Source organism: Caloenas nicobarica, chromosome 39 (genome assembly GCF_036013445.1).
Source record: "Caloenas nicobarica isolate bCalNic1 chromosome 39, bCalNic1.hap1, whole genome shotgun sequence".
Classification (NCBI taxonomy): Eukaryota; Metazoa; Chordata; class Aves; order Columbiformes; family Columbidae; genus Caloenas; species Caloenas nicobarica.
In genome coordinates, this window is record NC_088283.1 from 234,921 (window position 1) to 256,884 (window position 21,964).

Here is a 21,964-nt window from a genome sequence, read left to right on the forward strand (position 1 = left end):
TCCGGCAGAGCTTTCGGCTCTTTCCGGCAGAGCTTTCGGCTCTTTCCGGCAGTACCGCGAGTTCGGTTCTTTCCGCCGAGGGGCGTCGAGTTTTTCCGAAAGAAGAGCGGTCCGGCCGCCTTCGGCTGCTCTTCGGACAACTTTCGGCTCCTTTCGGAGAAGCCTCGGCTCTTTCCGGCAGCGCCCCCTCCCCCGCGGGGCCACCGCAGGTGAACGTGCGTGTGATTCGATTTTAGAACTGGCCTCTTTGTGAGTGGTTGAATTTGTCCTTTTGTGTGCGCTTCGGTCAAGAAAAGCCCGCCGTAAATTTAGCGCGACCCTTCAGCATTTATGAATCTTTAAGGCACTATTATTAACAACTTTAATCGAATCACTCAGTTGGATTGGTTGATGAATAAACGCCGTCAATAATTATCTATCCTAACCCTGCAGCCTACCAGGAGGTGTTAATAAATTCTAAATCGCAGCTAAATCAAAGCCGTGTCACAATTCCACCCACGACCGCATCTCGCCGGAAAGCGTCGGCTACTTCCGGAAGTCTCCCTGCACCCCCGCCCAATTCGGCTCTTTCCGGAAGGCTTCGGCTCTTTCCGTATTCCTCCCTACACCCACCAGCCAATCCCGCGCAGGGGGAGGAGCTTGAGGCACCGGCTCAGCCCCGCCGTACAGTGCCAGAAATGGCGGCCTTGTCTCCTCGCAGTGGGCGCCGCCATCTTTCTCATGGGCGCCGCCATCGTTATTCAGCTTCAGCCTCTCTGTCCCGGGGTGGGGGGGTGACACGACACCGGGAGGCAAAATGGGGCCACGGGGACCGGATCCGGACAAGGCGCAAGAGGCCGAACAACAGTTTTATTTTGCAACAGCCGCAGACAGGGACACCAGCCCCTATGTCCCCAACCACGAGGGGGGGACATCAGGGGCCCAGGGGGGGTGCGGAGGAGCCTTCGGCCTCGTCCAGGGGGATGACGGGATTCAGGCAGAGCGCGGAGGAGAATTTGCGGTCGCCGAAGGCGGCGCTGAGCCGGGCCTCGAAGAACCGCTGCAGGCCCAGGATGGACTGGACGTCCGCCTTGTCCTGGGCGGGGAGGGCAGAAAACGGGAGTGAGGTGGGAGTTAGACCCCCGAGCGGATCCCCCGCAGCGGATCCCGGGGGTACCTCGGTGAGGCGGTTGAACTGGCGGATCATCCTCCAGACATCGCGGGCGAACTCCTCGGGGCAGCGGTAGTGGGGGCTGAGCTTCTCCTGCAGCTTGGCGCGGATCAGCGTCAGGTCGATGGCGTCGTGGCCGTCCTGGGGAGCGCGGGGAGGGTCGGGGAGGGATCCCCGCGGCGGATCCCAGCTCGGCAGATCCCCGGGGGGTGGGAGGGGGCGCGCGGGACTCACCAGCGAGCTGGAGAGGCGGTGGAGGGGCCGGCAGGGCTCGTGGCACAGCAGCTCCAGCAGCACGTACTCGCATTTCTACCGGGATTGTTGCGGGGGATCTGTCGATCCCTTCGCGCGCCGGCGGATCCCCGATTGCCTCCCCCCGCCCAGTACGTACCTGTTGGTCCAGGGGACAGAGTTTGTCGGGCGGCCCCGCCTCGCCAGCGGCCGTGAGCTCCTCGCCAGGGGCCGGCAGGTCCTGGCACAGCAGACACCTCCACTCGGGGCTGTGGGATCAGGCGGAGGGATCGCGTGGAGGGATCTGATGACCCCTTCCCGGCTCGGCCCTGTGGCACGGGCGGAGTCCCCGCGATTGGGACCCAGAGCCCCCCAGGATTGGGACCCAGAGCCCCCCAAGCGTCTGGGATCTGGGAGGGGCAGCGAGGGGTTCAGTGGATCCCACAGGATTTGGGATCAGCAGGGGGGGGTCGCGGCAGCTGAGGATCAAGGGGTGGGGGCTACAATGGAGGGGGAAAACCAGCTCCCCAGGAATCAAAGAGGTCCCAGCCGATTTGGGATTAGTGTGTGGGTCTCCCCATGGAGCGGGGCAGTAGATCCCTGAGAGATCTGGGCTGCTGTGGAGGTCTCCAGGGGGACTGAGGACCTACAAGGGATCCGGTAGGGTCCAGGATGGGGGATTAGAGCCCCACGGGGCTCGGACAGCTCAGGTTCCCCTGGGTTGGGGAAGAACCGGATCAGGAGAGGGGTGGAGGGGCAGAGAGATCCCAGTGATCACCCCAGGGATCCAGTGGCACCAGGGGATCCCCACTGAGGATTCAGGAGTGGTGGCAGCAATTCCCCCCGCATCCCAGGACAAGGAAGCAGCAGATCCCGCGGGGGATGAGCAGATCCCGCGGGGGATGAGCAGATCCCACCGCTCTGCTGGCTCCAGGTGATCCTGCAGGATCTGGGGAGCCAGCAGATCCCCGAGATCCTCCTCATGCCCACAATGCAAAGGGGCAGGAACCTGGGGGACCCCACAGAGCCGAAGGAAGCCCCCAAAGGACCAGCGAGAAGGGCAGATCCCATGGAGGTGGGGAGGGGCAGCGGGTGGATCCCAGCGGATCCCAGCGGTACCTGGGGACCTCCTGGAGCGGGGGGAGGTGGCAGTCGAGGTGGTAACAGTGCTCGCAGCGGCCGCACATCACCATGGCCCCCGCCTGGCAGCAGACGCGGCAAGAGGAAATCTCGGGGCCGGGGGTGGATCCTGGGGGGGCAGATCCCAACCCTGCCGAGGATCCAGGAGGTCCCAGTACCCTGGGGGGGTCGGGAAGGAGCCCCAGAGGTTTGGTGTCCTCGGTGGGTGCCTCTCGCTGCTCCTCCTGGAAGTGGGGAGGGGAGAGTGGGTGAGGGGGACGGGGGGACGGGGCGGGAGGGGGATGGGGGGACTGGAGAGATGCGGACAGAGGGATCGGAGAGGGAGGAGGACAGGGGGACGGGGAGAGAAAGGGACAGGGGGACGGGGAGAGAAAGGGACAGGGGGACGGGGAGAGAAAGGGACAGGGGGACGGGGAGAGAAAGGGACAGGGGGACGGGGAGAGAAAGGGACAGGGGGACGGGGAGAGAAAGGGACAGGGGGACGGGGAGAGAAAGGGACAGGGGGACGGGGAGAGAAAGGGACAGGGGGACGGGGAGAGAAAGGGACAGGGGGACGGGGAGAGAGGGATGGGAGCGGGACAGGGGGACGGGGAGAGAGGGATGGGAGCGGGACAGGGGGACGGGGAGAGAGGGATGGGAGCGGGACAGGGGGACGGGGACAGAGGGATGGGGACAGACACAGAAGGACAGAGAAGTGGGACAAAGGGCCAGGGAAGGTGGCCCAGGGGGTGCCAAGGGCCAGCGCACCTTGATGGCGACGGGGCCGGGGGGCCGCGGCTGCGCCCCCCGCTCGATGACGATGAGGCTGAAGTCCTTGGCCGAGGTCCCCGGGAAGACGCGAAACGCCGGAGGCTGCGCCGCCCCCGCCAGGTCCAGCTCCAGCCGCTCCAGGCTGACCCGCGGCACCTTGCGCAGGAGGGGACCGGCCTGCGCCCCGGAGGGGTGGCTCCTGGGGGACAAAGGGGACAGGGGGTGGGGGACACAGCACTGAAAGCTCCTGGGGACAGCGCGTTGCGGGTCACAGAATCGCATAAGTCAGGGATTGGAAGGGACCTCAAAAGATCATCTATTCCGGAGCAGGAACACCCAGGTGAGGTTACACAGAACCAGGCGGGTTTGAATGAATCCAGAGGAGGAGACTCCACAGCCTCCCTGGGCAGCCTGGGTCAGGCTCTGGCACCCTCACCGGGAAGAAGTTTCTTCTCATATTTAAACGGAACCTCCTGTGTTCCAGTTTGCACCCATTGCCCCTTGTCCTGTCACTGGTTGTCACCAATGGCTCCATCCCCTGACACTCCCCCTTTCCATAGTGACAACCATGAACGAGTCACCCCTCAGCCTCCTCTTCTCCAAGCTCCTCTTCTCCCCAGCTCCTCAGCCTTTCCTCACACGGGAGATGCTCCACTCCAGCATCTTCCTGGCTCTGCGCTGGGGTCGCTCAACAGTTCCCTGTCCTTGGACTGAGAGGCCAGAACCGGACACAATATTCCAAATGCGGCCTCACCAGGGCAGAGCAGAGGGGCAGGAGAACCTCTCTGACCTACTGACCACCCCCTTCTGATCCACCCCAGGTCCCACTGGCCTTCCTGGCCACAAGGGCCCAGTGCTGGCTCAGCCCACAGCACCCAGTATTCCCAGGTGGTCTCCCATCCAAGCGCTAACCCGGCCCGACCCTGCTTAGCTTCAGAGATCAGATGAGATCGGGCGTTCTCAGAGTGAAGAGACAGGGTGACAAGACATGGAGGGGCCTGGTCACCCCCTGCTACAGAGGAACAAGAACAGGGACCCCAAGGACAGGGTGACAAGGGACAGGGAGGTCCCAGTTATCCCTGGCACAGAAGAACAACAAGAGGGGACCCCAGGGACAGGGTGACAAGGCACAGTGGGGTCCCGGTCACCCCCTGGCACAGAAAAACAGGAACAGGGGACCCTGAGGACAGTGATAAGGGACAGGGTGACAAAGGACAGAGGGGTCCCAGTTACCCCTGGCACAGAGGGACAAGAAGGGAGGGCCCCAGGAACAGAGTGACAAGAGTCAGGGAAACACGGGGGACACAGTAACAAGGGACAGGAAGGGCCTGGGCACCCCCTGTCACAGGGGGACAAGGCTGGGGGGGACCCCAGGAACAGGGTGACAAGGGATAGGGGACTGTTGGGTACAGGGTGCAAGGGACGATGGCTTCCTGGTCACCGCTGGCACAGAAGAACAAGGTGGGTGGGACCACAGGAAAAGACTGACAGGGACATCCCAGATAAGGGACAGGACAGGGGGGCTGCCATTTGCCCCTGGACCGAGGTGACAAGGGCCAGCAGATCCTTGGGGACAAGGGCCAGGGGGCTCCATCACACTCACCTCTTCACTCCTGTGACAGCAGCTTCGGAGGAGCCATTGGCTGGTGACAAAAAGCCACATCAGGGACCTTCCTCCCCACCTTGTCCCCCCGCTCGGTGTCCCCCCCCAGCTCACCCAGCTCGGCGGCCGCGTCCCCGGGGCCCTCGGCTGTCTGTGGGTCCAGGTGTGGGGGGGACAATTCGGGACAGTCCGGTCCCTCCGCCCCCCCTACTCCGTTCTGGGGGACGCTGGGGGTCCCCTGGTCCTTCTCAGCCCCAATTCGGAGGCCCGGGGCGGGCTGCAGGAGGGGACCGGGGGTGCATTGTCCTTTGCTCAGCACCGTGGCTTGCAGGGGACTCTGGAGAGAGAGATTGGGGGACACACACGTTACCGAGGGGGCACCCAGGGGTGCAGGACCCCCCAAAATGCCTCCCCCCCCTCGGGGGTACCTGCGTGGTGTCCCCATGGGGGCTGGCGGCCAGCGGCTGAGGGCTGAGGGCCGGCGGGGGGAGGCTCCGCTCCGAGACGATGGTGCCTGCAAGGGAGGCGAGGGGTGTCGGGGGGACCCCGATGTCCCCAGGGGGTGCCCAGGGTGTCCCCTCCCTGTGGGCTCACCGAAGCTCTCGGCGCTCTTGGTCCAGGCGTTGAGGTCCCACTTGAACTTGATGTCGCCCTGCGGCTCCACGGGGTCCACGATCATCTTGAGGGCGTGTTGGAGCTGGACGGAGATCTGGGGGGGCGGGGAGGGGGCGTCACAAGCCGGGGACTTCGGAGGGGACGCGTGCAGCAGCGTCCCAAGGGTGGTTGTCACAAGGCGGGGAGCCCGAGGGGACATGCGGCAGCGTGCCAGAGACACCCAGCATATCGTGGGGACCACGGAGGGACATGTTGCAGCATCCTGGGGACACTTGTGACACCACAGGGACCCCAAGGGACACAGGGCAGTGCCCCGGGGACACTTGTGACACCACAGGGAGCCCAAGGGACACAGGGCAGTGCCCCGGGGACACTTGTGACACCACAGGGACCCCAAGGGGACACGTTGCAGCATCCTGGGGACACTTGTGACACCACAGGGAGCCCAAGGGACACAGGGCAGTGCCCCTGGGGACACTTGTGACACCACAGGGAGCCCAAGGGACACGTTGCAGCACCCTGGGGACACTTGTGACACCACAGGGACCCCAAGGGACACGTTGCAGCATCCTGGGGACACTTGTGACACCACAGGGACCCCAAGGGACACGTTGCAGCACCCTGGGGACACTTGTGACACCACGGGGACCCCAAGGGACACAGGGCAGTGCCCCTGGGGACACTTGTGACACCACAGGGAGCCCAAGGGACACAGGGCAGTGCCCTGGGGACACTTGTGACACCACAGGGAGCCCAAGGGACACAGGGCAGTGCCCCGGGGACACTTGTGACACCACAGGGAGCCCAAGGGACACAGGGCAGTGCCCTGGGGACACTTGTGACACCACGGGGACCCCAAGGGACACAGGGCAGTGCCCCGGGGACACTTGTGACACCACAGGGACCCCAAGGGACACGTTGCAGCATCCTGGGGACACCTATGACACCACAGGGAGCCCAAGGGACACAGGGCAGTGCCCCTGGGGACACTTGTGACACCACAGGGACCCCAAGGGACACAGGGCAGTGCCCCTGGGGATACTTGTGACACCACAGGGAGCCCAAGGGACACAGGGCAGTGCCCCTGGGGACACTTGTGACACCACAGGGAGCCCAAGGGACACAGGGCAGTGCCCCGGGGACACTTGTGACACCACAGGGAGCCCAAGGGACACAGGGCAGTGCCCCTGGGGACACTTGTGACACCACAGGGACCTCAAGGGACACAGGACAGTGCCCCGGGGACACTTGTGACACCACAGGGACCCCAAGGGACACAGGGCAGTGCCCCTGGGGACACTTGTGACACCACAGGGACCCCAAGGGACACGTTGCAGCACCCTGGGGACACTTGTGACACCACAGGGAGCCCAAGGGACACAGGACAGTGCCCCGGGGACACTTGTGACACCACAGGGAGCCCAAGGGACACAGGGCAGTGCCCCGGGGACACTTGTGACACCACAGGGACCCCAAGGGGACATGTTGCAGCATCCTGGGGACACCTATGACACCACAGGGACCCCAAGGGACACGTTGCAGCACCCTAGGGACACTTGTGACACCACAGGGACCCCAAGGGACACAGGGCAGTGCCCCGGGGACACTTGTGACACCACAGGGAGCCCAAGGGACACAGGGCAGTGCCCCTGGGGACACTTGTGACACCACAGGGAGCCCAAGGGACACAGGGCAGTGCCCCGGGGACACTTGTGACACCACAGGGACCCCAAGGGACACGTTGCAGCACCCTGGGGACACTTGTGACACCACGGGGACCCCAAGGGACACAGGGCAGTGCCCCGGGGACACTTGTGACACCACAGGGAGCCCAAGGGACACAGGGCAGTGCCCCGGGGACACTTGTGACACCACAGGGACCCCAAGGGGACATGTTGCAGCATCCTGGGGACACCTATGACACCACAGGGACCCCAAGGGACACGTTGCAGCACCCTAGGGACACTTGTGACACCACAGGGACCCCAAGGGACACAGGGCAGTGCCCCGGGGACACTTGTGACACCACAGGGAGCCCAAGGGACACAGGGCAGTGCCCCGGGGACACTTGTGACACCACAGGGAGCCCAAGGGACACAGGGAAGTGCCCCTGGGGACACTTGTGACACCACAGGGACCCCAAGGGACACAGGGCAGTGCCCCGGGGACACTTGTGACACCACAGGGAGCCCAAGGGACACAGGGCAGTGCCCCGGGGACACTTGTGACACCACAGGGAGCCCAAGGGACACAGGGCAGTGCCCCGGGGACACTTGTGACACCACAGGGACCTCAAGGGACACAGGGCAGTGCCCCGGGGACACTTGTGACACCACAGGGACCTCAAGGGACACAGGGCAGTGCCCCGGGGACACTTGTGACACCACAGGGACCCCAAGGGGACACGTTGCAGCATCCTGGGGACACTTGTGACACCACAGGGACCCCAAGGGACACAGGGCAGTGCCCCTGGGGACACTTGTGACACCACAGGGACCCCAAGGGGACACGTTGCAGCATCCTGGGGACACCTATGACACCACAGGGAGCCCAAGGGACACAGGGCAGTGCCCCTGGGGACACTTGTGACACCACAGGGAGCCCAAGGGACACAGGGCAGTGCCCCGGGGACACTTGTGACACCACAGGGACCCCAAGGGACACAGGGCAGTGCCCCGGGGACACTTGTGACACCACAGGGACCCCAAGGGACACGTTGCAGCACCCTGGGGACACTTGTGACACCACGGGGACCCCAAGGGACACAGGGCAGTGCCCCTGGGGACACTTGTGACACCACAGGGAGCCCAAGGGACACAGGACAGTGCCCCGGGGACACTTGTGACACCACAGGGACCCCAAGGGGACACGTTGCAGCATCCTGGGGACACCTATGACACCACAGGGAGCCCAAAGGACACAGGGCAGTGCCCCTGGGGACACTTGTGACACCACAGGGACCCCAAGGGACACAGGGCAGTGCCCCTGGGGACACTTGTGACACCACAGGGACCCCAAGGGGACACGTTGCAGCATCCTGGGGACACCTATGACACCACAGGGAGCCCAAGGGACACAGGGCAGTGCCCCTGGGGACACTTGTGACACCACAGGGAACCCAAGGGACAGGTTGCAGCACCCTGGGGACACTTGTGACACCACGGGGACCCCAAGGGACACAGGGCAGTGCCCCGGGGACACTTGTGACACCACAGGGACCCCAAGGGGACACGTTGCAGCATCCTGGGGACACCTATGACACCACAGGGAGCCCAAGGGACACAGGGCAGTGCCCCTGGGGACACTTGTGACACCACAGGGACCCCAAGGGACACGTTGCAGCACCCTGGGGACACCTATGACACCACAGGGAGCCCAAGGGACACAGGGCAGTGCCCCTGGGGACACTTGTGACACCACGGGGAGCCCAAGGGACACAGGACAGTGCCCCGGGGACACTTGTGACACCACAGGGAACCCAAGGGACACAGGGCAGTGCCCCGGGGACACTTGTGACACCACAGGGAGCCCAAGGGACACAGGGCAGTGCCCCTGGGGACACTTGTGACACCACAGGGACCCCAAGGGACACAGGACAGTGCCCCGGGGACACTTGTGACACCACAGGGACCCCAAGGGACACAGGGCAGCGAACAAAAGAGAAAGAAAGACGTGTAAGATGAGACAGAGGGACGTAAAACCACCCGACTGTTATTGAGCAACTGCCCAAAGGACTTCAGGAAGCCAAACTAAAAACGAAGAAATTAGGAGAACGCGTTGAAATTACATTAATGCAAACGTCCAAAACCCCCCCGACATCGTTAATTAGGAAACTAACGCTGCCCCCCAAAGATGTGGGACAGCAATTTGGGGAATGATTCAAACACAAACAGCTCAGACGAAGAGAACACCCCCCCGCTCATTGCAGAATGCTAATCAAAGTTACTGTTTAATTGTGCTCTATTCTTTCAGCTGTGTTCTTTTGTTTGAATAACCTCGTTTAGCAGGAGGAGCCCAAGTTAGCGTGAGTGGAATTCCAGGCCGTATATAGTGATCCTATCGTGACCTGGTTGCTTGGTGACAGGGCCGTGAAGACCACGACCAGGAGATAAAGGGAAAACTGGCAGCAGAGGCTACAAATCAACCAGATAAGAGCAGTAAAAAAGCTGTCCGGAGGACGGAGAAAGAGAATCCAACAAGAAACAAAGAACCTCAGTGCTGGGGAGGCCAAACCTTGAATCTCGGAGGCAGTTTTGGGCCCCTCACCTCAGGGCTCAAAATGGCGGCAGCAAAATCACCTCGGGGCTCAAAATGGCGGCACCGGGGGCATCAAAATCACCTCGGGGCTCAAAACAGTGGCACCAAAATCACCTCAGGGCTCAAAATGGCACCAAGACGACCTCAGGGCTTGTAACAATGGACCGTGACAGGGCTCAAAATGGGGGCAGCAAAATCACCTCAGGGCTCAAAACGGCGGCATCAAAATCACCTCAGGGCTCAAAATGGCGGCACCGGGGGCACCAAAATCACCTCGGGGCTCAAAACAGTGGCACCAAAATCACCTCTGGGCTCAAAATGGCGGCACCGGGGGCACCAAAATCACCTCGGGGCTCAAAACAGTGGCACCAAAATCACCTCTGGGCTCAAAATGGGGGCATCAAAATCACCTCTGGGCTCAAAATGGCGGCACCGGGGGCATCAAAATCACCTCGGGGCTCAAAACAGTGGCACCAAAATCACCTCGGGGCTCAAAATGGCACCAAGACGACCTCAGGGCTTGTAACAATGGACCGTGACAGGGCTCAAAACGGCGGCACCAAAATCACCTCAGGGCTCAAAACGGCGGCATCAAAATCACCTCAGGGCTCAAAACGGCGACACCGGGGGCACCAAAATCACCTCAGGGCTCAAAAAGGCAACACTGGGGGCATCAAAATCACCTCAGGGCTCAAAATGGCGGCACCGGGGGCATCAAAATCACCTCAGGGCTCAAAACAGTCGCACCAAAATCACCTCAGGGCTCAAAAAGGCAACACTGGGGGCATCAAAATCACCTCAGGGCTCAAAACGGCGACACCGGGGGCACCAAAATCACCTCAGGGCTCAAAACAGTGGCACCAAAATCACCTCTGGGCTCAAAATGGCGGCAGCAAAATCACCTCAGGGCTCAAAATGGCGGCACCGGGGGCACCAAAATCACCTCGGGGCTCAAAATGGGGGCAGCAAAATCACCTCAGGGCTCAAAATGGCGGCAGCAAAATCACCTCAGGGCTCAAAATGGCGGCAGCAAAATCACCTCGGGGCTCAAAATGGCGGCACCAAAATCACCTCGGGGCTCAAAATGGCGGCACCGGGGGCATCAAAATCACCTCGGGGCTCAAAACAGTGGCACCAAAATCACCTCGGGGCTCAAAATGGCACCAAGACGACCTCAGGGCTTGTAACAATGGACCGTGACAGGGCTCAAAATGGCGGCACCAAAATCACCTCAGGGCTCAAAACGGCGACATCAAAATCACCTCAGGGCTCAAAACGGCGACACCGGGGGCATCAAAATCACCTCAGGGCTCAAAACGGCAACACCGGGGGCACCAAAATCACCTCGGGGCTCAAAACAGTGGCACCAAAATCACCTCAGGGCTCAGAAAGGCAACACTGGGGGCATCAAAATCACCTCAGGGCTCAAAACAGTGGCACCAAAATCACCTCAGGGCTCAGAAAGGCAACACTGGGGGCATCAAAATCACCTCAGGGCTCAAAACAGTGGCACCAAAATCACCTCAGGGCTCAGAAAGGCAACACTGGGGGCATCAAAATCACCTCAGGGCTCAAAACGGCGACACCGGGGGCACCAAAATCACCTCAGGGCTCAAAACAGTGGCACCAAAATCACCTCAGGGCTCAAAACAGTGGCACCAAAATCACCTCGGGGCTCAAAATGGCGGCACCAAAATCACCTCGTGGCTCAAAATGGGGGCAGCAAAATCACCTCAGGGCTCAAAAAGGCAACACCGGGGGCATCAAAATCACCTCAGGGCTCAAAATGGCGGCACCGGGGGCACCAAAATCACCTCGGGGCTCAAAACAGTGGCACCAAAATCACCTCAGGGCTCAAAACAGTGGCACCAAAATCACCTCGGGGCTCAAAATGGCGGCACCAAAATCACCTCGTGGCTCAAAATGGGGGCAGCAAAATCACCTCAGGGCTCAAAAAGGCAACACCGGGGGCATCAAAATCACCTCAGGGCTCAAAATGGCGGCACCGGGGGCACCAAAATCACCTCGGGGCTCAAAACAGTGGCACCAAAATCACCTCAGGGCTCAAAACAGTGGCATCAAAATCACCTCAGGGCTCAAAACGGCGACACCGGGGGCACCAAAATCACCTCAGGGCTCAAAACAGTGGCACCAAAATCACCTCGGGGCTCAAAATGGCACCAAGACGACCTCAGGGCTTGTAACAATGGACCGTGACAGGGCTCAAAACGGCGGCACCAAAATCACCTCAGGGCTCAAAACGGCGACACCGGGGGCACCAAAATCACCTCAGGGCTCAAAAAGGCAACACTGGGGGCATCAAAATCACCTCGGGGCTCAAAACAGTGGCACCAAAATCACCTCAGGGCTCAAAAAGGCAACACTGGGGGCATCAAAATCACCTCAGGGCTCAAAATGGCGGCACCGGGGGCACCAAAATCACCTCGGGGCTCAAAACAGTGGCACCAAAATCACCTCAGGGCTCAAAAAGGCAACACCGGGGGCATCAAAATCACCTCAGGGCTCAAAAAGGCAACACTGGGGGCATCAAAATCACCTCAGGGCTCAAAATGGCGGCACCGGGGGCACCAAAATCACCTCGGGGCTCAAAACAGTGGCACCAAAATCACCTCTGGGCTCAAAATGGGGGCAGCAAAATCACCTCAGGGCTCAAAATGGCGGCACCGGGGGCATCAAAATCACCTCGGGGCTCAAAACAGTGGCACCAAAATCACCTCGGGGCTCACAATGGCACCAAGACGACCTCAGGGCTTGTAACAATGGACCGTGACAGGGCTCAAAACGGCGGCACCAAAATCACCTCAGGGCTCAAAACGGCGGCACCAAAATCACCTCAGGGCTCAAAACAAGTGGCACCAAAATCACCTCAGGGCTCAAAACGGCGGCACCGGGGGCACCAAAATCACCTCAGGGCTCAGAAAGGCAACACCGGGGGCATCAAAATCACCTCAGGGCCCAAAATGGCGGCACCAAAATCACCTCAGGGCCCAAAACGGCGGCCCAGAAATAACGGTACCAGTCAAACAACTACCAGTAAGACAATCCCATTCGATCCGATTCAAACAGCAAATCTACCAGAACGCTGCGGCCAGGAGGCGGAAGAAACCGAAGCAGAATATCTTTTTTTTTTGTGTGTGTTTGCTTAACTGGTGGATACAGGATTTTATTAAGTGGGATGAATCAAATGGATACGGGGGAGCGGGTGGGTTTTTAAACGCTTGATCCCTCCGATGCCCCAAACTCAATAACCAGCAGAACGGTCCGGAGGAATCGATATATTAGAAAGAGAAAAATCATTAATAATACCTATAAAAAGTTCAGATGAGCTCTCAGGCACAGTAACTAAAGCCACCCGCGCACAGACCGCACCTCCCAAAATGTTCCTGTTTCAGCAACTTCAGGTTATAAAACGTTAAAACCGTTTATTGAGGGAGCGCCGGCAGCACGTGGACGTTTCCTCATCGCAAAACCAGATTAAATCAGAAAGGGCGTTGATTTGAAAAAAAACCGAGAAGCCGCCGGATGATCAGGAAGAATTGACACAGAGAAGTGTCCCCGCTCGGGCAGAATTAACGCACGATATTACGAATTACGGGCAAGAAATGGGGTGGAACGACTCCTGAAGTGAGAAATCGGAGCCGAAACCCCGGCCGACACCCGCGCACGGTCAGTTGAACAAACACAAGAAACCGGAACCGGATCAACAGAAAATTCACCCAGCAACTCGCCGGCAAAACTCGGGGAGCGGAGAAACGAGCTTTGGAAAAAAATATCTCGGCGCTACGTGTCCCCAAAAACCACAGAAACAACCCACCGGCGTCGTTCCGAGTCGAATTCGAGCGTTCCACGGTGGCAAAAAAAAAAAAAAAATCACAATTCTGCAGCGCGAAACGTAAAAATCAGAAAAATAATGATGTCGGGGCGTGCGGTGAGTAGAACCCAATCAATGGATCCACGCTAACGACCCGAGCGAATTAGAATGCGTGCTAAAAATCACCTCGAGGGGCGAGCCTGTGTCAGGCACCTCGCCCCATCGGGAGCAAAGTGAGGAAAATAATCACCAATTAATTGTAAAAAAAACCAAAACGACGCCCCTCTTGCCAACGACGGATCCACAGGTCCCTCCCCGGAGGTTCCGGCTCGTGGTGCTACCTTGAGAATTATTGATTTCAGAGGAATTTCTGGAATTTCTCTAACGCCACCGCACACCCGACCAAAGAACGCGGCGCGCGGGCCCGTGGGGAGGAAGAAAAGGGGCAAAAAGTTGGTATAAACACCCGCGTCGACGACGACGAGGTTTCATTTGCGAGAGCGACACCGAAGCTCGGGGGATCTGTTAGGATTAAAAAATAATCATAATAATTGTCGCGATGCCAAGGAAACAGAGTCAAAAAAGGCGGAAAAGGGCGACGGTGGGAATTCCCGTTTGGGCAATCTCCAAAAGCAACTGGATTTCTGAACCTGAGGTTACACCGTATCGTAATTTTGCCGATTTTCATCGTATTATACTTGTTAATGATTATTTTCTATGTTAGTTTGGAGGACGTCTGGACAAATTACCCCATCGTGACAAACTCCTCGTGTACACAACGCGGCCCGGTTACATCTGAGGAAAATTTAATAACCTAAAGGGAAATTTCCCTCAAACGGCACCAAATCGGGATACGACGTGATGTGTTTATCGTTGATCAGCTGCCGATTAAGTCTTATTAGAAATTAATTAAATTTGGGATCTAACCCAACAAATTCCAAGGCGCTGCTAAAACAAAATGGGGTTAATGTTCCATTGTGTGACAAACCTGGGGTGCTTGTCACCTCACGGGGACTGTGAAGGGACACACAGGAAGATGCTGATGCACCCACCGTGTCATGGGGACCCCGAGGGGACCCGCCAGGGCGCCCTGGTGACACCCAACACATCACAGGGACCCTGAAGGGACTCACCAGGGCACCCTGGTGACACCCAACACGTCACAGGGACCCGCCACAGCACCCTGGTGACACCCAACATGTCACAGGGACCCACCACAGCACCCTGGTGACACCCAACACGTCACAGGGACCCCGAGGGGACCCACCAGGGCACCCTGGTGACACCCAACACGTCACAGGGACCCGCCACAGCACCCTGGTGACACCCAACATGTCACAGGGACCCACCACAGCACCCTGGTGACACCCAACATGTCACAGGGACCCAGAGGGGACCCGCCACGGCACCCTGGTGACACCCAACACATCACAGGGACCCTAAAGGGACCCACCAGGGCACCCTGGTGACACCCAACACATCACAGGGACCCACCAGGGCACCCTGGTGACACCCAACATGTCATGGGGACCCTGAGGGGACCCGCCAGGGCAGCCTGGTGACACCCAACACGTCACAGGGACCCTGAAGGGACCCGCCAGAGCACCCTGGTGACACCCAACACGTCACAGGGACCCACCACAGCACCCTGGTGACACCCAACATGTCATGGGGACCCTGAGGGGACCCGCCAGGGCAGCCTGGTGACACCCAACATGTCTCACGGACCCACCACAGCACCCTGGTGACACCCAACACGTCACATGGACCCACCACAGCACCCTGGTGACACCCATCATGTCATGGGGACCCTGAAAGGATCCACCAGGGCACCCTGGTGACACCCAACACATCACAGGGACCCTGAAGGGACCCACCAGGGCACCCTGGTGACACCCAAGACATCACAGGGACCCCGAGGGGACCCGCCAGGGCACCCTGGTGACACCCAGCACATCACAGGGACCCGCCAGGGCAGCCTGGTGACACCCAACATGTCACAGGGACCCCGAGGGGACCCGCAAGGGCACCCTGGTGACACCCATCATGTCATGGGGACCCTGAAAGGATCCACCAGGGCACCCTGGTGACACCCAACACGTCACAGGGACCCACCACAGCACCCTGGTGACACCCAACATGTCACAGGGACCCGCCACAGCACCCCGGTGACACCCAACATGTCACAGGGACCCACCACAGCACCCTGGTGACACCCAACATGTCACAGGGACCCCGACGGGACCCGCCACAGCACCCTGGTGACACCCAACACATCACAGGGACCCTGAGAGGACCTCCTGTGGAGACCCCCCCCCAGCATGGGGACCCCGCTGGGGACACACAGGGGACAGCAGAGGACCCTGGAGAGCCCAAGGGGGAGCTGGGGACAAACGGCTCCTCAGGACCCCAACTTCCCGCCCCGTTTTCCTGCACGTTTTCCCCAAAACGGGGGACGTACAGGAAAACGGAGCCCAAAGCGCCAGTGACCCGTCCCCAAAAGCCACCCGGGGGGGGTTCCCCAGCCAAGGAGAAGGGTTGGTGGGGGGTGGTCTGTGCTCACCAGCCTCTTGGAGAGCAGCAACGCGGTGCTGTTGTCGCTTTCCAGGGCCCAGGAGGCGAAGCGCAGGACGTGCTCCTGCTGCCGCTGCAGCTTGGTCATGGCGCGGTGCTGCTGCTCCAGCTTCTGCTGCTGCCCCTCCATCGCCCGCTGAGGGGAACGGGGGACACGGCGTCACCCCGCGGCGAGGGGACGGTGACGGGGGAGGCGGCGGCAGCCCCCCCGAGCCTGGCTCACCTGGGCGTCGCTCACCAGGACCCGGCCCCGCTTGTTGAGCTCCTTCATGATCTGGAGAATGGCCAACTTGACGTCCACCTGCACTTGCTTCTGCACGTCGGTCACTTGGCGGATGCTGTCGGCGGAGAGGGGAAGGGGTGAGGGGGGAAACGGCGGCACCAAGATCACCTCAGGGCTCAAAATGGCACCGAGATCACCTCAGGGCTCAAAATGGCGCGACCAAGATCACCTCAGGGCTCAAAACAGCGGCACTAAAATCACCTCAGGGCCCAAAATGGCAGGACCAAGATCACCTCAGGGCCCAAAATGGCAGCACCAAAATCACCTCAGGGCTCAAAACGGCAGCCCCAGGGCCACCAGAATCACCTCAGTGCTCAAAATGCTGGCAAAATGGTGGCACTAGGGGAACCAAAGTCATCTGAGGGCCCAAAATGGCACCGAGATCACCTCAGGGCCCAACATGGCGGGACTGAGATCACCTCAGGGCCCAAAATGGCGGCACCGAGATCACCTCAGGGCTCAAAATGGCACCAAGATCACCTCAGGGTCAACATGGTGGCACCGAGATCACCTCAGGGCTCAAAATAGCACCGAGATCACCTCAGGGCCCAAAATGGCGGGACTGAGATCACCTCAGGGCCAACATGGCGGCACCAAAATCACCTCAGGGCCCAAAATGGCAGGACCGAGATCACCTCAGGGCCCAAAATGGCGGCACCAAAATCACCTCAGGGCCCAAAACAGCAGCCCCAGGGCCACCAGAATCACCTCAGTGCTCAAAATGCTGGCAAAATGGTGGCACTAGGAGAACCAAAGTCATCTGAGGGCCCAAAATGGCGGCACCAAGATCACCTCAGGGCCCAAAATGGTGGGACCGAAATCATCTCTGGGCTTAAAATGGCACCAAGACCACCTCAGGGTCAACATGGTGGCACCAAGGGAACCAAAGTCACCTCGAGGCTCAAAATGGTGGCACTGAGATCACCTCAGGGCCCAAAATGGCAGCACCAAGATCACCTCAGGGCTCAAAATGGCACCGAGATCACTTCAGGGCTCAAAATGGCGCGACCAAAATCACCTCAGGGCCCAAAATGGCGGGACTGAGAGCACCTCAGGGCTCAAAATGGCGGCACCAAAATCACCTCAGGGCTCAAAATGGCGGCACCAAAATCACCTCAGGGCCCAAAATGGCGGCACCAAAATCACCTCAGGGCCCAAAACGGCGGCACCAAAATCACCTCAGGGCTCAAAATGGCGCGACCAAGATCACCTCAGGGCTCAAAACAGCGGCACTAAAATCACCTCAGGGCCCAAAATGGCAGGACCAAGATCACCTCAGGGCCCAAAATGGCGGCACCAAAATCACCTCAGGGCCCAAAACAGCAGCCCCAGGGCCACCAGAATCACCTCAGTGCTCAAAATGCTGGCAAAATGGTGGCACTAGAGGAACCAAAGTCATCTGAGGGCCCAAAATGGCGGCACCAAGATCACCTCAGGGCCCAAAATGGCGGCACCAAGATCACCTCAGGGCCCAACATGGCAGCACCAAAATCACCTCAGGGCCCAAAATGGTGGCACCAAGATCACCTCAGGGCCCAAAATGGTGGCACTGAGATCACCTCAGGGCTCAAACTGGCGGGACCGAGATCACCTCAGGGCTCAAAATGGCACCGAGATCACCTCGGGGCTCAAAATGGCAGCACTAAAATCACCTCAGGGCCCAAAATGGCGGCACCACGATCACCTCAGGGCCCAAAATGGCGGCACTAAAATCACCTCAGGGCCCAAACTGGCGGCACTAAAATCACCTCAGGGCCCACAATGGCGGCCCCAGGGGCACCAGAATCACCTCAGGGCTCAAAATGATGGCACCGGGGGGCAAATAAACCCCCTTGGGGGGGCTCGTACCAGCTGCGCACTTCCTTGGTGGAGCGCTGCAGGTTGGCGTGCTTGTCGCCCAGGTTCTTCACCAGCGTGGCCAGCGCCTGGCGCTGCCCCTTCACCGCGTCCTCCAGGAACTGGTACCTGCGGAGGGGAAACGGGGGGGGTCACGGAGGGGCTGCGAACCCCCAAAATGCACCCATGGGTGCAGCCCCACGCATCCAAAAGACCCCCCCCGCGCTCCTGAAGAAGGAAACCACCCCGCTCGTTACCTGTTAGCCATTAATAACCACGTTAATTTAAGCTAAGGAGCTAGACGAGCGAACAAACTCATCACCCATGAAGCTTGAACTTAATTAGTCGTTTGCTGTAATTGAATTGGATCCTGTGCATTGAAACCACTTTTAATTTAACTAATCAAGCAGGTAAGGAATTTAACTAGATACCTGCTCGGATCAGCAAGTAATTAATCAAATTAGGTATCAATTTGATCATGAAATTTAACCAGTCTGACAGCAAAACGTATTTAAAAACAAACCAAAAAACCAAAAGCAAAACCCAAAACAGAATTTAAAAAAATAACAAAATAAAAGAAACAAAAAAAACCCAAAAAAACATGCACCAAAAAAACCCACAAAAAAACACACACAAAAATTTAAAATCAATTAAAACTCGAGCAAAGTGAAACAACAGAGACTGTAACTAAATTGATTTTCCATAACTAGCAGCGCAGAATTCTCTGGTTCCTTAAAACCTAAAATGAATTCAAGGCCCTCAAACCAACCAGTTCGCTCATTGACAAAGTAACCGATCAATCAGTTAACATTATCTATTTGCTTAAAAACATAAATCAATCAAAATTAACACTCTACTCAGTCGATACCTTCAGTAGCTGGCCAAATAATAGGGAATAAGCTTCGTCTTTAAAGCCAATACGTAATGGATGGGAATAATGAACCTACAGAGTAACTACAGTTGTTTTTCTATAACTAGTTAATCAGTCTAATTAATAACTACTTTCTTAGATATTAAGCCACATTTAGGCGCCGAGCCGGGGCACACGCAACCTTTCCGGCCAACAAATAAATTCGCCCCGCTATCCGCCTCGCCCCGAATCACCGCTCCCACGGTCTAACGAGCGGGCTGAGTGCTAATTAGCCCCGAGAAGACCCCCCTCCCCGGCTAACGAAGCCACGCGCTCACTGGTGGTCCTTGTGCGCGCCGAGCTGGCAGTCGTGGCAGGTGAGGGCGTCGCACGTGTTGCAGAAGAAGACGAGCAGCTCGCCGGGGTGCGCGGCGCAGCGCGCGGCACGCTCCCCTTCCTTCGCCTTACCGGTGCCTGCGGGGAAAACGCGGGGCGACGTCACCGCGATGTCACAGCGATGTCACCGCCGGGGTCACGGCGGCCCGGGGACAGACCTATGGCCCGCACGGTGTGGTCCTTGGTGTACTTGACGCGCTGATGAGCCTCCACGCAGGTGTCGCAGAGCGGCTCCGAGCACTCCACGCAGTAGCTGGTGGCCGGCGCGTTGTCCTCGCAGCTGGTGCAGCACTGCGGCGGGGGGCGTGAGACCCTGCAGACCCCACCTGGCGCTAATTAACAGCTCGTTAAGCACTAACGAGGCCTTACCTGAGTGGATTCCTGGCTGGCGGCAGCCGTCTTGGTCCCGCTGTCCTTCAGAAAATAGTTCTCCACGACGTCCTTGAGGCTACACTGGTGTTTGCAGACGGGGCAGTTGACGACTGCGGGAAGGGGAGCGATTTGGGGGGGGTCAGGGTCACCCCAAAGCCCGATCACCGCTGCTTATCACTAGAGAGTCCCCTCACGGCGCCTTGTGCCCGCTGAGAACACAGCGGCTCGTTAGCGGCGCGACCCGTTAACGGAGGCGGAAGGAACCGGAAGCTCCCGCGTGCTGAGGGTGACACGAGACCCCCCCCAAATCCGAGTCCCCCCGGTGTCACCGCGTCCCTGCTCCTGAAGCATCAACCCAGGTCACCAACGGCTTTTTCCACCTAAACCACGGGGTAACAAGTTTCTCCAAATACCCACAGGGGAAACTCCAAGGCCACTGGCTCCTGCTCCTTGGAAGGTGCTGCCGCCCCAGAGAGACTCGGGGACTTTTGTTCTCTCCAGAATTTCCCCCCCCCGTTCGGGTGGAAAGGTGCCAAGATGGCAAAAAGGAGCCGCAGCAGAGACACCCGCCAGCAAACGGGGCCAGAATGTCCCCCCGCCCCGGGGTGGACGAGGACTCGGGGGTCCGGGTGGCTCGTGAGGGAGATGGGGGCTGCGCAGGGAGGTTGGGGAGACCCCACGGGCCACCCCACAAGCAGACGGAGCCCCACACACGGTGACCCACAGCAGGGGGAGCCCCGGGGGATGCCCAGGAGGGTGTGCAGTGTCCTCGGGGCCGCTTGCACCCCCACATCCCCCTGCACCCACACAGCCCCTTGCACCCCCCTGCAGCGCCCCCCATCCCCCTGTACCCCTCACAGCCCCCTGCAACCCCCAACACCCCCCTAGAGCCCCCCACATACCCTCGCATCCCCCCACAGCCCCCTGCACACTCCCACAGCCCCCTGCACACTCCCACAGCCCTTTGTACCCCTCCACAGCCCCCTACATCACCTCACTTCCCCCCACAGCCCCCTGCACCCCCCTGTACCCCCAACAGCCCTTGGTACCCCCCACAGCCCCCTGCACTCCCCCCCAGCCCCCTACATCACCTCACTTGCCCCCACAGCCCCCTGCACTCCCCCCCAGCCTCCTACATCCCCCTGTACCCCTCACAGCCCCTCGCACCCCCCAACACCCCCCCCAGCCCCCTACATCCCCCTGTACCCCTCACAGCCCCTTGCACCCCCCAACACCCCCCCACATCCCCCTGCACCCCTCTCAGCCCCCTACATCCCCCTGTACCCCCCACGGCCCTTTGCACCCCCCCCAGCCCCCTACATCCCCCTGCACCCCCCCTCCAGCCCCCTGTATCCCCCCTGTAGCCCCCCCCAGCCCTTTGCACCCCTCACAGCCCCTTGCACCCCCCCACACCCACCCCCCGCACCCCCCCCAGCCCCCAGAACTCCCTCACATGCACCCAGGCCCCCTCAGCCCCCTTCCCACCGCCCCCCCCCGGCCCCCAGCCCTCGCAGGGCTCCTTCTTCCCCTCCCCGGCCCCCCATTAACCCCCCCATCCCCTCTCAGCGCCGCCCCCGCTCCCCTCACCTGGCCCATCGGGGGCGGGGTCGGCGTCAGGGCCCGGCGCGGCCTGCAGGCACTCCCGGCACACCGAATGCAGGCAGGGCAGCAGGCGCGGCTCCCGCTCGGCCCGCAGCCGCTCCCGGCAGGCGCCGCAACGCTCCAGCAGGTCCAAGGAGTCCCGGCCCCTGGTGCCGCCCGTCTCCGCCGCCGGACCCGACATGGCGGCCGCCCAACCCCCTCAGCCCCTTCGCCGCGCGGCTCGGGAGCCCCCCACCGGCTGCGCGCGCAGGAGCCCGCCCCCCGCCGCGGGCAGCGGCCAATCGGCGCCCGCTGTGAGGCGAGTGGGAGGGGCCGAGATGAGATTGACAGGGCGAGAAGGCAATGGGAGGCGAAGGCGGGACAGAAACGAGAGACGAGTGGGAAGGAGGCACCGGCACGTGAGCGGCGTGGGGGCGGAGTTCAGGTGGACACCGCCCCTCAGTAAGCCAATAGACGTCTAGAGGGCATGGACT

The 21,964-nt window shown here is 60.2% G+C and overlaps 1 protein-coding gene across 2 annotated transcripts; it reads right to left on the reverse strand.

Annotated features, from left to right (window-relative positions):
- Positions 1-839: 839 nt before the first annotated feature.
- Positions 840-21,737, reverse strand: TRIM28 (tripartite motif containing 28). 2 transcript variants are annotated; one of them, XM_065655345.1, is made up of 17 exons: positions 21,477-21,737; positions 19,887-19,999; positions 19,676-19,808; positions 19,460-19,595; positions 18,284-18,400; positions 16,376-16,490; positions 16,142-16,288; positions 5,469-5,583; positions 5,303-5,388; positions 4,989-5,211; positions 4,875-4,896; positions 3,269-3,470; positions 2,501-2,745; positions 1,542-1,650; positions 1,385-1,459; positions 1,157-1,291; positions 840-1,075 (listed from the first exon to the last, which is right to left on the reverse strand). In XM_065655345.1, exons 1-17 carry the CDS (start codon positions 21,670-21,672, stop codon positions 914-916), a joined length of 2,331 nt encoding a protein of 776 aa, XP_065511417.1. In that variant the 5' UTR covers positions 21,673-21,737; the 3' UTR covers positions 840-913. The 2 variants fall into 2 exon arrangements, with proteins under 2 accessions (XP_065511417.1, XP_065511416.1); XM_065655344.1 differs by having other exon boundaries at positions 4,875-4,914.
- Between the last annotated feature and the right edge of the window lie 227 nt (positions 21,738-21,964).